Source organism: Theropithecus gelada, chromosome 12, assembly GCF_003255815.1.
Source record: "Theropithecus gelada isolate Dixy chromosome 12, Tgel_1.0, whole genome shotgun sequence".
Lineage (NCBI taxonomy): Eukaryota > Metazoa > Chordata > Mammalia > Primates > Cercopithecidae > Theropithecus > Theropithecus gelada.
This window is the reverse complement of record NC_037680.1, coordinates 34528635-34543394: the sequence shown is the minus strand read 5'-3', so window position 1 is coordinate 34543394 and position 14760 is coordinate 34528635. Positions and strand designations below refer to the sequence as shown.

At 36.2% G+C, this 14760-nt stretch overlaps 1 protein-coding gene and 1 long non-coding RNA gene across 4 annotated transcripts in view; one reads left to right on the top strand and one right to left on the bottom strand.

The window, feature by feature from the left end:
- Positions 1-5926, top strand: part of CCDC148 (coiled-coil domain containing 148) — a 280255-nt gene extending 274329 nt beyond the window's left edge. For all 3 annotated transcript variants that reach the window (XM_025404700.1, XM_025404699.1, XM_025404698.1), the window contains 2 exons: positions 758-898; positions 5466-5926. In XM_025404700.1, the coding sequence (XP_025260485.1) occupies positions 758-898; positions 5466-5612 (288 nt within the window). In that variant the 3' untranslated portion in view covers positions 5613-5926. The remainder of the gene's footprint in view (positions 1-757; positions 899-5465) is intronic.
- Positions 1-11102, bottom strand: part of LOC112636178 — a 68146-nt gene extending 57044 nt beyond the window's left edge. The window contains exons 1-2 of the long non-coding RNA XR_003122141.1: positions 11029-11102; positions 724-818 (exon numbers count right to left, since the gene is read on the bottom strand). This is a non-coding gene — a long non-coding RNA (uncharacterized LOC112636178). The remainder of the gene's footprint in view (positions 1-723; positions 819-11028) is intronic.
- Positions 11103-14760: the final 3658 nt, after the last annotated feature.

The following is a 14760-nucleotide window of genomic DNA, read 5'->3' as shown; positions in this document are numbered from 1 at the left end:
TTTAAATGGCATTAAGAATGCCACTTTCTTCATGCTAATTCTTGACTTTCAGAATTAATAGGCAGGTGTTACTAATGGTGCATATCATTTACAGAATTAGTGACTTCTTTTCATTAAGATGCAGGTTTGAATTATAAAAGACAAGGGCATTTGGGTTAAAATGACTTTGCAATTTTTCAGTAGAAGGAGGACAATGGTTTACAGCAGTCCCTAGAAATCTAGTTGCCTGTTACAAAGGAAATTCACCCACCTTGCTCACTAATGCCAACACACTTGACTTGACCCATGACTTATATGCTCTAGATCTAGGTCAATCAGATTAAACTTCCTAGAAAACTTCATGGGGTTGTTACCATAACCATAAATTACTAATGGTTAAAAAGTGAATTTTTTTTTTTTTTACTTTCTATGACTTTCAAGTTGGTTGAATATGTAAGATTTTCTATACGAGGATTTCCTGTGACTTCATATCAGAAAGATAAATTGTTATCTGAAATTAATTATAATTATTCAATCATTAGCAAATAACTATATGCCATAGCATTTTAATATTTTGTCTTATATGTATTGTCTTGTTTTGTGTTAACTCCTTTGTGGATCTCTAGGACTGGCCAATTAATACTTTTTTCTGCCCTTTTCTCCCAGGCTTTACCTTTAATAAAATTTCCAACTTTAATGGGCATTAGACACCAATAATGTTGCCCAGAAATATTTAGTTTGTACCTTGTTCCAAGTAGCCATGCTTTCTCATTTTTAGGTTGCTGTTGTTGCTCAATTTGATCCTGTTAGAATGATGTCAGATACAATGGCATCGAAAGCTAGGATGGGCATTGAAATTGAAGAAGAATTTATTCTTCAAAAGCCACTCTTCACATTGAATACATACAATGAACAGCAGGTAATTATGGAAATTAGCATGACTGATGAAAAAGCCATGATGATAGTAAAGGCTGTAGAAGTGTGTGTTTGGGGTTACAATAGTTTTCAATATTTACATTTGAATATCACACATATTAGCATAATTTTTACTTCTAAATGATAGTACATAATTGCTACATAATTCCAAATATTACAAACTAGTTAATAGGCTACCACAGAACAAGAGCTTACCTAAAAATGTTATAAATCTGTCATTGAAACTTATTTTTTAAATTAAAAAAATGCTTTATAAAATTTTATTTGAGAGTTCTGTATTAATATTGTATTTTGTTTTTTAAATGTTTCTCTGTTACATTAAGAATTATATTTAAATTCATAATATAAATTATATTAAATAAACAACTGATATTGATGACAAAGCAGAGGAAAGCTTTTAGAAATGAAAATGAACAGACGATAATACATCAGAGCTAATGATAAAACATTTTCTACAGAAAAAGGTGTTAAGAGCTTATTTAACCATTTTTGGGAACCTAGGGTTCATTTTAGTCTGTGCTTGTAACTGAGAAAGGATTTTTAAAAGATCTTTTAGATGGATGGATTGACGGATGGAGGGTCGGCGGGAGAACAGATGAATGGATGGATGGAAGGATGGATGGATGAGTGGATGATATGTCAGTCACTGAAATTAAAAGAGAAAGTAGTTGTCAATTTTACAAATCTAAGGAGAGAAGCTAAATAATCATTTAATTATTTAAAAACCAGGAAACCATCCATTCATCCGCTTATGTCTCTACTTTGTGTGACATACTTTGCTAGGGACTCTAAAGAGGCATAATTCATTCATTTATTAATTGAACCAACATTTATGCAACATATATTATATTCTGGCTCTGTGTATGGTGCCTGGGCTACATCTGAGCAAGATAGGCTGATCTTGTCTGGAGGAAGTGAGCAAAAGAGCCCGCTGGGGAAGGAAAGTAGCATGTACAGCAACAATGCCACTCGGGTGGGATCAACTCTATAATGAAGGTCTAAGGGTTGCCCTAGGAAGAAGAAGGGAATGAATGGCTAACCCTGACTGGAGAAGTCAGAGAAGGTGTCAGAGAGGAAACTTCTGAGCCTTATCTTAGTCAAAGATTTTTGGAAGCAGAAGCAAAATCCACTCCAGATGATTTACAATAATAACAATAACAACAACAACAACAAAAATAGGTTGTGGGGGAGGATACATAGGGAGAAGGATTAATTACAAGGTTTAAGAGGTGTCTCTAGATCCTGGCTGCCAAAGTGGGGAGAATAGCTGAGGCTTGAAAGGATTGAAATCAGAAGCTGCAAAGTCTCAGGCTGCTGGGCTAACCCTTATCCTGATGAGACCTATTTCACCTCTGGGTTTGACCAAGCGGAAGAGGGTGGGACAAGGCTTTTCCTAGGATGTCTTCAGTGTGAGATACATGACAAGGGGTACATGACAAGTGCTGGGAGAGGAGACTGGAAACACGGGTTAGGTTCAGGCGGTGAAAAGCACAGTAGGTCTTGCTACTAAGGCATTTGACCAGTAGTAGCAAGTAGGCCTTGCTACTAAGGCATCTGTATGCAGATGCCAGACTTTGGAGCTTTAAATTGTATACAGTCATGTGCCCCATAACAGTGTTTTGGTCAAAGACGGACCACATATATGTTGGTGGTCCCTTAAGATTATAACTGAGCTGAAAAATTTCTATTGCCTAGTGGCGTCTTAACATCACAGCACAATGCATTTCCTCTTCTGTGTTTAGATTCACAAGTACTTAGCATTGTGTTACTACTTCCTACGGTCATGAGCACAGTAACATGCTGTACAGGCCGCAGCCTAGGAGCAGTGGCCTATATCATACAACCTAGGTGTGTAGAAGGCTGTACCATCCCAGTTTCTGTAAGTACATGCTATGACATTCACACAACAAAATTGCCTAAGGACACATTTCTCAGAATGTATCCTTGTCATTATGTGACACACAACTATAATCAGATTTATGTTTTAGCTCTGTGTACTGAATGTAAAATTGGTGGGGGTGGGCGTGGGTTGGGGTGAGTTCCTTTTAAAATAACAGAGCCTTCATAGAAGTAGTGGTGGTGGTGGGGTCATGAATGGCTCTGGCTGAGAAAGGGAGGGGACAAAGAAAGTAAGGATGATTCCAAGCTAGACAACAAGTAATATTAAGAGCTGGTGTTGGCCAGGCACGGTGGCTCACACCTGTAATCCCAGCACTTTGGGAGGCCAAGGCGGGCAGATCACGAGGTTAGGAGATTGAGACCATCCTGGCTAACACGGTGAAACCCCGTCTCTACTAAAAATACAAAAAATTAGCCGGGCGTGGTGGCGGGCACCTGTAGTCCCAGCTACTCAGGAGGCTGAGGCAGGAGAATGGCGTGAACCCGGGAGGCAGACCTTGCAGTGAGCCGAGCTCATATCACTGCACTCCAGCCTGGGTGACAAAGCCAGACACCGTATCAAAAAAAAAAAAAAAAAAAAAAAAAAACCAGAGTGGTGTTTTGGATTCAAATCCGCATCCACTGTTTATTGGCTGGGTGCACTTGTATAAGCTATTTATATCTTTATGCCTTGTTTTCCTCATCTGTAAAATAATTACTTACAAAGCCCTTGTGAGCATTAGAGATAATAAATGTTCACTGCCTAAAATATTTCCGGGCACCTAGTAGTAATTCAGTAAATTATAATCATCTGGTGGTGCTGCCATTAACCATATAAGAATACAGAAAGAAAAACAGATTTAGGCAAAGAGAGAATTTGTTTTACTTATACCATGTTTAGAGTAAAAGTATCTAGTACGTATTTACAAGAAACTGATGGGCTGCCTGTGGGGAAGGGAATTGGGAAGATGGAAGTCCCAGTAGTGGGGAGATCTCCATTTCATGCTCTAGCTCTGCAAAAATTGAATAATAAAAAAAATTTAAGCCTCACAATGTGGAGCTGAAGAGAGGTGAGTCCTAGATGTAATTGGGAGTCAATGGCATACAGGTTGCACATGAATCACTGGAGCACATGAGAGTGGACCAGGGAGAAGACATTGAGACAGAAGAGGAAAAACCTGGGTCTTAGGCTCATATTTGTTGCTTCTCAGACACAAATCTCTGTATTATTCTTGACTTCATACTCATTGTTGCCCCAAGCCCTGTATCTGATCAACTGCCAAGTACTATTGATTCTTGTTTTCATAGTGTTTCTGACGATTATCTCTTCCTTGCTACCAGCCAAGTTCAGACATTTATCACTTTATGTCTAGACAATTGTAGTAAATTCCTAACCACTCTTTTGGCCTCCGTTTCTTTTTTCCCTGCTACCTTAATTTATTCTGAACTTACAATCAGACCCATCTTCCTATGCAACTACAGTGATTATATTATTTTTATTCAAAAACCAGAAACAAACATACCCTAGTAGCTCCTTAGACTCGGCATGGTCATGCGAGCCTTTTAAGTTCAAGTCCTTGTCTGAGAAGCATCTGTTTCCAGTGTTCCTCAATGATAACCAGTGCTCTGCTCAAACCACCCTTATCCCAGGTTGACCTATTTCACCTCTGAGTTTGTATGTATCTTCCTTTCTCATTAGGTCTCTCTTCCTCCCCAGTCTGCTTTATAGACTAAGTTGGACTTTAAGGGTAGTTCAATTGCTCATCTTCACCTGAGACCATCCTCATGCCGCCAGCACCAGGAGATGCTCCCCCTTGTTTTACTACTTTTAGGGCATCTGCCACATGTTGCCATAATCTGTAGTTATCTGTCCACATTTTTATTACCCCAATTCGCCTAAGAGCTCCTGGAGGGGCTGCTTTTACTAGCTTATTATCGCATCCTCTAGGGGGACTTCAAATCCATGTAAAATGCCTCATTAGGTAAAATCCATATGTGGCCACCTTCTTATCATTTCAAACAGTCTCTGTTGACATTTAATATTCATAGGAGGAGGGGAAGAGGAATAAGATCCAATCAGCTATAAATGAAAACAGAAATTGAACTACTCATATGTCTACTCCCACTTAGATTGATGGAGGCATTTTCTACTTCTGTTTGAAATAGAAACTCAGCCTTGGAAGAAAAGTCCTATTGATTTTGTTTTTCAAGTGGTGGCCATGTGTTTAAGCTTAATTTACATATTGCCAAATGATGGAGAAATTAAGATGCTTTTTAAAGACAGATGTACGAGGTTGTGGCTTAGATTTATTTTAATCAATGCTTATCTGTATTTTATAATTCCAGCCAGCAATAAGTAATAAATAGATAGTAGCACTGAAAGTAAGCTTCTTTTACTTCATCTTCTAATAATTTTAAGGCATTATATTTTGACTAATCTAGTGCACAATATTCTATACACCCTACATTGGAAACCACTGAAGTACTGAAAAGTGATAATGTCAAAAAGTTTTGGATGCTTCCAAAATATAGTCACTGTATTCACAAAGTTTACTGTCACCTAGTCATCTGTCCAGAAAAAAAAAAATTAGTTTGGGAAAACATGAAACTAAATGTTAAAAGTTATTTTGGTTCCATGAATTGCTATTTAAATTGTATTTTTATTTCTACAGATAATTTCTGACCCTAGACTTCGCTTCGAGTTAGCGCTTCGAGAAGCTGGACTTCATAGAACACTTTATGCCAAAGAGATATTACCAAAAATTAGTCCTCGAAAACCTCCAAGGAAGGACATGGAGTCTACTGTATTTAAAATATAGAGCTCATCCTCAAATTCTATATGTAAAGAGCATTTTTCTTTGAAAACATTTATATGGATAATAATAATTACTACTTTCTAAAATGTTTGAAATATCAGACATAGAAATCATAGCATCTATTAAAACAACTTTGCCTTTCTTTTGTGATTCTTAGAATTTTATGCACTATATTTCCTGTATCTTTAAGTTATATTTAATAGTACTAAATTCCCCCAAATTATGGAACTTAATTATGGCACATATAGTACTTATACTATAATTTAGCAAACTGCATGTTGGAGGTTGTATTATCCTATAAAAAGAGCTCAAAATAACTTTGTAAGAATTATAAATTATGTAGCTGCTACCTGCTAATGTTCATTTCTGCTTGTTATTTCAGAATTTGACTTTTTAATTATGGAAACTTCATTATCATTAATACTTCTATTATTTCTTGATTATTTTAAGAGGAGACTCAACCTTTCTCTAAATTTAGAAACCAATTTGGTACACCATGTTTACTGCAAACCAATCATCCAAACAATTTCATTTTGCAAATTAGCCCTTAAGAATAAATTAGAAATTAGAAAAAGCATTTCAAGCATGGGAATATCTGTTTTGGTTTGGAAACATGTATATTTGTGTGATTGTTTAGAAGAAATATTTAAAATTTCATAATATTTGGAATGCTGTCAAAAGTTCCAAATTATTAAATATTTAGATGATTTTATAGAAAAGGAGCATTTCAAACAAAACTCAAACATAAATATTTGACTATTTCTAAAAAATGATTTTTCAAGCAGAATAACAAGTTAGTGTTGTTGAAAGTTGCCATTGTTACCGTTAAGATTACCCCCACTCCTTTTTCTCTCTATTGCAGCTCCCTGACATTTCCCACCTGCCTCCCAAGGGTTGCAGCCTCCGTGCAATTACTGGAATAATGTAAACAAACAAACAAACAAAAAAAGACGTGTCCATCTAGTGGAATCTTTGACTTTATGATTGTCCTCAACATCATGGAAATAAAAAATACAAGTACAGCCTTGTTAGAATAAATCTTCACAAAAGATTCTATGGGCAATATCCTTATCTGCATTCCAAAATTCATTCTAACACCCTTCTTGTTGCCGCATCATAACATCTCATAAAAAGAGAGGAAGGAGTGTTTAACAAGAGCTAGGGAGTAGTGAGCATTATTGTTATCCTTACGGTGTCTCCCAGGGTTACAGTGTTCCTTTATGGGTCCTCAGTTTGCTTGATGTGGCACCTCAGACATAGACCCAAGAAAGTCCTGCCATGTCAGATCATACCCCGTCTAAACAGCATGACACCGATATTCCTCAGAGTCCACAGATCCTTCCCAACATCAACATCCACACGGATGTCCAGAAGATCACACTCAGATTCCAGCTGAATATCATCCCCTTTACGTTTTCCCAACAGACTAGTAGCTGGTGATAGTACTGTGAGGGATAGCACCACCATTTTGAGAACAATCAACTGACATGTGGAGGCTCCTTGTAGACTCTGGGTATTAGACCTTTGTCAGATGGATAGATTGCAAAACATTTCTCCCATTCTGTAGGTTCTCTGTTCACTCTGATGATAATTTCTTTTACTATACAGAAGCTCTTTAGTTTAATTAGATCCCATTTGTCAATTTTTGCTTTTGCTGCAATTGCTTATGGCATTTTCATCATGAAATCTTTGCCTGTGACTTTGTCCTGAATGGTATTGCCTAGATTTTCTTCTCAGATTTTTATGGTTTGGGGGTTTTACATTTACATCTTTAATCCATCTTGAGTTCATTTTTGTATAAGGTGTAGGGAAGGAGTCCACTTTCAGTTTTCTGCATATGGCTAGCCAGTTCTCCGAGGACTGTTTATTGAATAAGGAATCCTTTCCCCATTGCTTTTTTTTGTTTTTCAGATTTGTCAAAGATCAACTCTAACTAGCATTTTTTAATGAAACAAAATTGAATAAAGAAATCTGAAATCCAAATGGCCAATGAACATATGAAAGGATAGAAGTACCAATGAAAGCCCACAATGAATTGCCAATACATACCCACCAGATTGGCAATAGTGTCAAGAAATCTAAAAATATCAAGTAGTGATAATATAGAACGATGGGAAACGCCTACTGGTAGTGGGAGTGTAAATTGGAAGCATTTGAACTTGTCTGATAAAGTTGAAAGTATTCATACTCTTTGATCCAGCAATTCTACTGCAAGATAGATGCTCTTGAGAAGCTCCTGCATGTGTGTAGGAGGACATAGACTAGGATTCCCAAATGAAAACAAGCAGAATGTTCATCGACAGTAAACAAATATAAAAAATGTGGTATATTCAAATACGGAATTGCGTTCAGCAACGAAAATGAATAAAATAGCATCATGGACATAATATTTAGTGAAAGGAGCCAGATACAAGAACATGCATACGGTGTAGTATTATATTTATCTAAGGTACAAAAGCAGGACAAACTAACCTATATTATTTAGGGATATATGCATAAGTGGCAAAATAATAGAGAAAAATGGAATGGTTAAAAGTAAAATCAAGGTAATGATGACCTCTCAGAGATGGAGAGACAGTTGGGAGTGGGGGCTTCCATGTTACTGAAAACGTTTTATTGCTTAACCAGGGTAGTGAGTATAGGATCTGTCTGATTGTCCTTTAATGTTTACATAAGTGTTTTATTTATATACTATAATAGGTAATACTATAAATTCCCAATAAAATTTTAAAAATTAGAAAATTATGAAAAACAATATTTTAGTATATAAGTGCATTGGAAATAATCTTTTTAGCCAATTTCTGATTTAATATCCTTAATTTACATGTATTTCTGAGACAGGGAGGCCAGTCCCTACTCAGGAGTCATATTTACCCTGACATGGGATAGGATCCCCTTTATTTTCGTCCTCCCCAACCCATGTGCTCTGCTTCATGACTCTTGCCAGTCTAGTTAGACTAGTAGGCTTGAAAAAGAAAGAACAGAGAACATACCTGATAGGAGTAAGCACTGGGCCATGAAATTTTATTTCAATTACCTGTGTTTGTGTATAGTGGGTCCTAAGAAAAATACATTTATTAGTGGGTAATGGTCCAAAAAAATTTAAAAACCACTAACCTCAATCCCATGGTTAACAAATGGGATATCCTGATACAGCTCCACATCTTTGAAGATGATGGGCTTGTTTCAAACTGAAAGGAAAGAATGTAATCCATCTGGTAGAAATTCCCTTACCTTCCTACCGCCAAATCTGCAAGTATACCCAAATGGGCATTTACCTTTTGCATCCTCTGGCAGATGGAGCAACCCTCCCTCTATCAGACATCAATGTTTTCATGTGTGTTTTGGGTTTCATCCCATCTCAACTCCGCAAGAACTTTTCTTTTCTGTTTATTCTTTTTCTCTCCTATATCTTCAAGCTCTCTCTCAGCATACACATATGCTAGAATAAACTCCACTTTAAAAAGAAATCTCCATTAACTCTATGTTGTCCCCTAGCTACCAGGCTGTATCTCTGCTCCTCTTCTCAAGTAAACATTTTTAAAGAGTTGTCAATAGCCATTAAATGTCTCTTTTCATCTTCCAGTTACTGTCACTCATTTGATTTAGCTTTGCCTTCAACTCCTCTGACACTGCTTTCAGCAAGGTCACCAATGAACTGTGTGTTGGCAAATCTGATGACCACTTCTCAATTTTCGTCTTACTGACTTCATGATATTTGATTCAGTTGACAACTTCCCCATCTCAGAGCATGCTTTTCTCTTGGCTTCTATGATACCAGCCTGCTTTACCTCTTGCTTCTCTGGTCATTCCTCAATTCCTTTTCTGACTCTTCCATCTCTATCCATCTCTAGATGTTGAAGTGCTCCAGGATTAGACCCTTTAACTCTATCTTTTTAATTGTATTATCAAAGGGAACATCCTTCAATGCTATACTTCTAGCTTTAAATTATGTCTTTTGAGTGTTTTTTAATTTACAGGTTTTCCCCCTCCATCCATTTTCCCCTTTTGCATTTTATTTTTTGAAGAAACAAAGAAATTTATATGCAGAATTACCTTTGCTGGATTTTGTTGACTTTATCTTTTTAGTGTATTAATAGTTTAATATATTCCTCTCTCCTGTGTTCTTTGTGTGTCCCATAAATTGGTAGTTGACCCAGAGGCTTTATCAGACATAAGATTCAGGTCGTTCTCTTTTTTTCTTTTTTCCAAGGCTGCTTTATTGTGGTGGTGTGTTCCCCCAGCAGGATATACATATTGTCTGATGGAACCTCTTTTTGCAATTTTTGCTGCCACTAATTCTCAACGCCTAAGTCCATTAATTAATTACAGATTGCATGGTAGAGATATATTCAAATTCAATCACTCTTTCCTTTATTACCTAGAAAAATTATATAAAGAAAAAATTTTCCTCTTCTGGTATTTGATAGTATAAGAGGAGTAGGCTAAGTAAGTGTTTACATTTTGTTTTTTGTTTGTTTGTTTGTTTTTTACTTAACAGTTTTACAAATAGTGAGTTTATTCTTTCACATCCTACAAAGTTGATCAATTTTGTTGTATCTTTATGAAGTTATGAATTTAAATGTATTTGATCATTTAATCTATTAAAGTGTTATCCTTACTGATGCTCCATTTATTCCCCCTTTGCCCAAAGGAAACCTTTTCAGTTTGGCTCATGAATTCTATTAAGATAGCCTAATAGACTTGGTAACTCCCTTGCTATTCCAGTTATCTATTGCTATGCAATAAAACTTAGTGGTTCAAACTTCATTTTAAAAAATTATTTCTCATGTTTCTATGAGTCGACTGGGCTCTACTGGGTAGTTCTCACTTGGGGCCTATATTAATTTCCTATTACTGCTGTAACAAATTACCACAAATTTAATGGTTTAAACAATGTAAATCTATCTTATAGTTTTGGGAGGTCAGAAATCAGAATTGAATCTCACTGGGCTAAAATCACAGTGTTGACAGGGCTGTATTCGTTTCTCAGGGCTCTAGGAGATAATCGGTTTCTTTGCCTGCTCCAGCTTCTAGAAGCTGCCTATAGTCCTTAGCTTATGCTGTCTTTCTTTTATCTTCAAAACTAGCAATGGCATGCCTAATCCTTCTCACACCCCAGCACGCCACACTCCTCTTCTGCCTCCCTCTTCCACTGTTCAGAACTCTTGTGATCACATTAAGCCCACTCTGATAATTCAGAATAACCTCCCTGTTTTAAGGTCAGGTGATTAGCGATCAGAATGCCCTTTGCCATGTAACATAACATTAACAGATTATGGAGATTAGGAAATTGACATCTTTGGGAGACGTTTTCTGCCTACCACGGGGTATATTATAAATTTGTAGTCAATTGCTAGTTGAGGGTGTAGTCATCCAAAAGTTCAACTTGGCTGAATGACCAAGAGGACTCACTTACCTGACTGGCAGTTGATGCTGGTTGTTGGCTGGGAGCTCATCTGAGGTTATCAATGGGACTGACCACCTACACATGACCTCTTAAGATGGCTTGGCTTTTCATAGAATGGTAGCTGGGTTCCAAGATAGAATTTTCCAAGAGCAAACATTCTGAGAGGTATAAAATGCAAGCTTCTAGACCAGTTAAGATCTACTGCTGGAACTGGGATAGAGTCTCTTCCTCCATACTTTTTTCATCAAAGCAGTCATAGAACTCCCCCAGATTAAAAGGAGTTGAGAAAAAGGTCCACTTATTGGTAGCAAGGTCACATTGGATAAAAGTATGTGAAATAGGAAATATTTTTGCAGCCACTTTTTGAAATCTGTCATGTTTGCTATTGGGCATAACAAGATGTTTAAAGCTCATTTTCTTTTTTTCACTTAGCAAAAGTTTATTGAACACTTACTATGTGCCAAGCACATGTGAGTAAAAAGAACCATATCATATCAAAGTGTCTTTTCATTGTTGTTATTTTTTAAATTTTTTTATTATACTTTAAGTTCTAGGGTACATGTGCACAATGTGCAGGTTTGTTACATATGTATACATGTGCCATGTTGGTGTGCTGCACCCATTAACTAGTCATTTACATTAGGCATATCTCCTTATGCTATCCCTCCCCCCTCCCCCCACCCCACGACAGGCCCCAGTGTGTGATGTTCCCCTTCATGTGCCCAAGTGTTCTCATTGTTCAATTCCCACCTATGAGTGAGAACATGTGGTGTTTGGTCTTCTGTTCTTGCAATAGTTTGCTGAGAATGCTGGTTTCCAGCTGCATCCATGTCCCTACAAAGTACATGAACTCATCCTTTTTTATGGCTGCATAGTATTCCATGGTATATATGTGCCACATTTTCTTAATCCAGTCTGTCATTGATGGACATTTGGGTTGGTTCCAAGTCTTTGCTATTCTGACTAGTGCCATAATAAACATACATGTGCATGTGTCTGTATAGCAGCATGATTTATAATCCTTTGGGTATATCCCCATTAATGGGATGGCTGGGTCAAATGGTATTTCTTGTCCTAGATCCTTGAGGAATCGCCACACTGTCTTCCACAATGGTTGAACTAGTTTACAGTCCCACCAACAGTATAAAAGTCTTCCTATTTCTCCACATCCTCTCCAGCACCTGTTGTTTCCTGACTTTTAATGATTGCTATTCTAACTGGTGTGAGATGGTATCTCATTGTGGTTTGATTTGCATTTCTCTGATGGCGAGTGATGATGAGCATTTTTTCATGTGTCTGTTGGCCGCATAAATGTCTTCTTTTGAGAAACGTCTGTTCATATCCTTTGCCCACTTTTTGATGGGGTTAAGCTCATTTTGAATATTTCTTGCTCTGACCTGGAACTAACATTTTCTCTGAGAAGCCTTGGTTCTGTTTATTGGAAAATGGTAATTCAAAACCAAAATTTGGATGCAAAAATACACATTGCTACTAGGTTGGTCTTCTATTCTAGACCTTTTCAATGAGCATGGTTAGAAAATACACACACACACTCCCATACATATACATATACATATATATACACATACATATATACAAAACAGGCCAAGTGCGGTGGCTCATGCCTGTAACCCCAGCACTTTGGGAGTCGAGACAGGTGGATCGCTTGAGGCTAGGAGTTCAGGACCAGCATGGCCAACATGGTGAAACCCTGTCTCTATTAAAAATATGAAAATTAGTAAGGTGTGGTTGAGAGCACATGCAAGCCCAGCTATTCAGTAGGCTGAGGCATGAGAATCACTTGAACCCAGGAGGTGGAGGGTGCAGTGAGCCGAGATCACACCCCTGCACTCCAGCCTAGGTGACAGAAAAAGGCTCGGTCTCAAAAAAAAAGAAAAGAAAAGAAAAGAAAAGAAACAAAAAACAACAACAAATCCAGATATATGCATATATTATCTAAAGATAAAATATTTTATTTATTTATTCTGTTACTTCAAATTCCATAGATTTTCACTTGATAATCTTGTATTTTACTTTTGTATTTTCTTTTTTCCTTACTGACAATTCTGGTGCCCAATTACACACAAATGTTAGAGTATGACATAACTACTAATTTACATTATCCCACATTTTACCCACAAAAGTCTTAGAATAAAATACCAATATAATAAAAACAAAAATAATAAAATTTGGGGTTATTACGCCTTTCCTATTCTTTTTCCTTTTGTTGTCTATATTGTGAGGGATTATGTAGATATTATACATATTCTCTTTTATCCGTGATGGAATCTTATTCTTTAAGTAAATATATATTTACTGATACCGTCAGTTATTATGTCAGTTTCTCTCTTGTCATTTAGGTTGTGTGAAGCCTGTTTTCCAGAAGATTATTCAGGAATTGGTCATCAAACAATATTTTCTGGGTCCTTGAATGTTAATAACAGATTGATGGTCATCTTTATAGTTGAAAATAAATTTTTCCTGGGTCTAAGATACTTTATTCACATTTTCTTTTCTTAGCATAAAGTGTCAAAGGGCTGGTTATAATATAGTTTTCTTTCCCTAAGAATCACTTGATCTTTTTGCCTGATTAGAGTTTTTTTCACTTTCTTTATAATACAGCAGTTTTACTGGACTTTATCTTTGTGTTTGTCATTCTGGGTTAATATACTTAGTAAATTATATTCCCTTTCACAATGTAAATTCAATTTTATTTCAGGAATTTTTTAAAATTATAATTTTTAGTGTTTGTTATATTTTTTCCCCGGGACCCTTATTATGCTATTTTGCTATGTTGGATCTTCTTTGCCTATAGTCTTTATTTGTCACTTTGTTTTGAATTCTTTTAATCTCTTTCTTCATTTTTAAAAACTTTTTTATTTGGAAATAACTTTATAGAATAGCTGCAAGAATAAAACTGTTGTAACTTTAACCCAGATTCTCCTATTGTTAACATTTTATTCAACTTTTAAATTGCTTTTGTATTCTTCTTTAATTTGATTCATTTCTACAGCCTTTTTTGTCTTTCAAGACATTGACTTTTTATTGTGATAAATATACACGATATAAAATTTACTATTTTAACCATTTTTAAACATACAATTAAGTGGCATTAAGTATTTTCACATTATTGTGCAACCATCACACCTCTACATCTTCAGAACTTTTTCATCATCTCAACCTGAAACTCTGAACCCATTAAACAAAACTACCCACCTCCTCCCCTCAGCCTGTGTTAACTACTATTCTAATTTTTTTCTCTATTAATTTTTCTATTCTAGGTACTTCATATAATACTTGTCCTTTTTTGTGTGACTTATTTCACTTACCATAATGTTTTCAAGGTTCATCCATGTTGTGGAATGTATCAGAATTTCATTCCTTTTTAAGGCTGACAACATCTTCTATGTAGAAAACCTTAAAGATTACACACTTATACAAACTGTTAGAACCAACAAGCAAATTTCGTTTATTCATCTGTCAAAGGACATTTGGATTGTTTTCACCTTTTGGCTATAATAACAGTGCTATAAACATTGATGTACAAATACCTGTTCAAACCACTACATTTAATTCTTTTGCGAATATACTCAGAAGTGAAATTGGTAAATGATATGGTAGTTTTATGTTTAGGATTTTGAGGAACTGCCATGCTGTTTTCCACAGTGGCTTTGTCATTTTACATTCCCATTAGCAGTGCACAAGAGTTCCAATTTATCTACATCCTTGCTGGTACTTGTT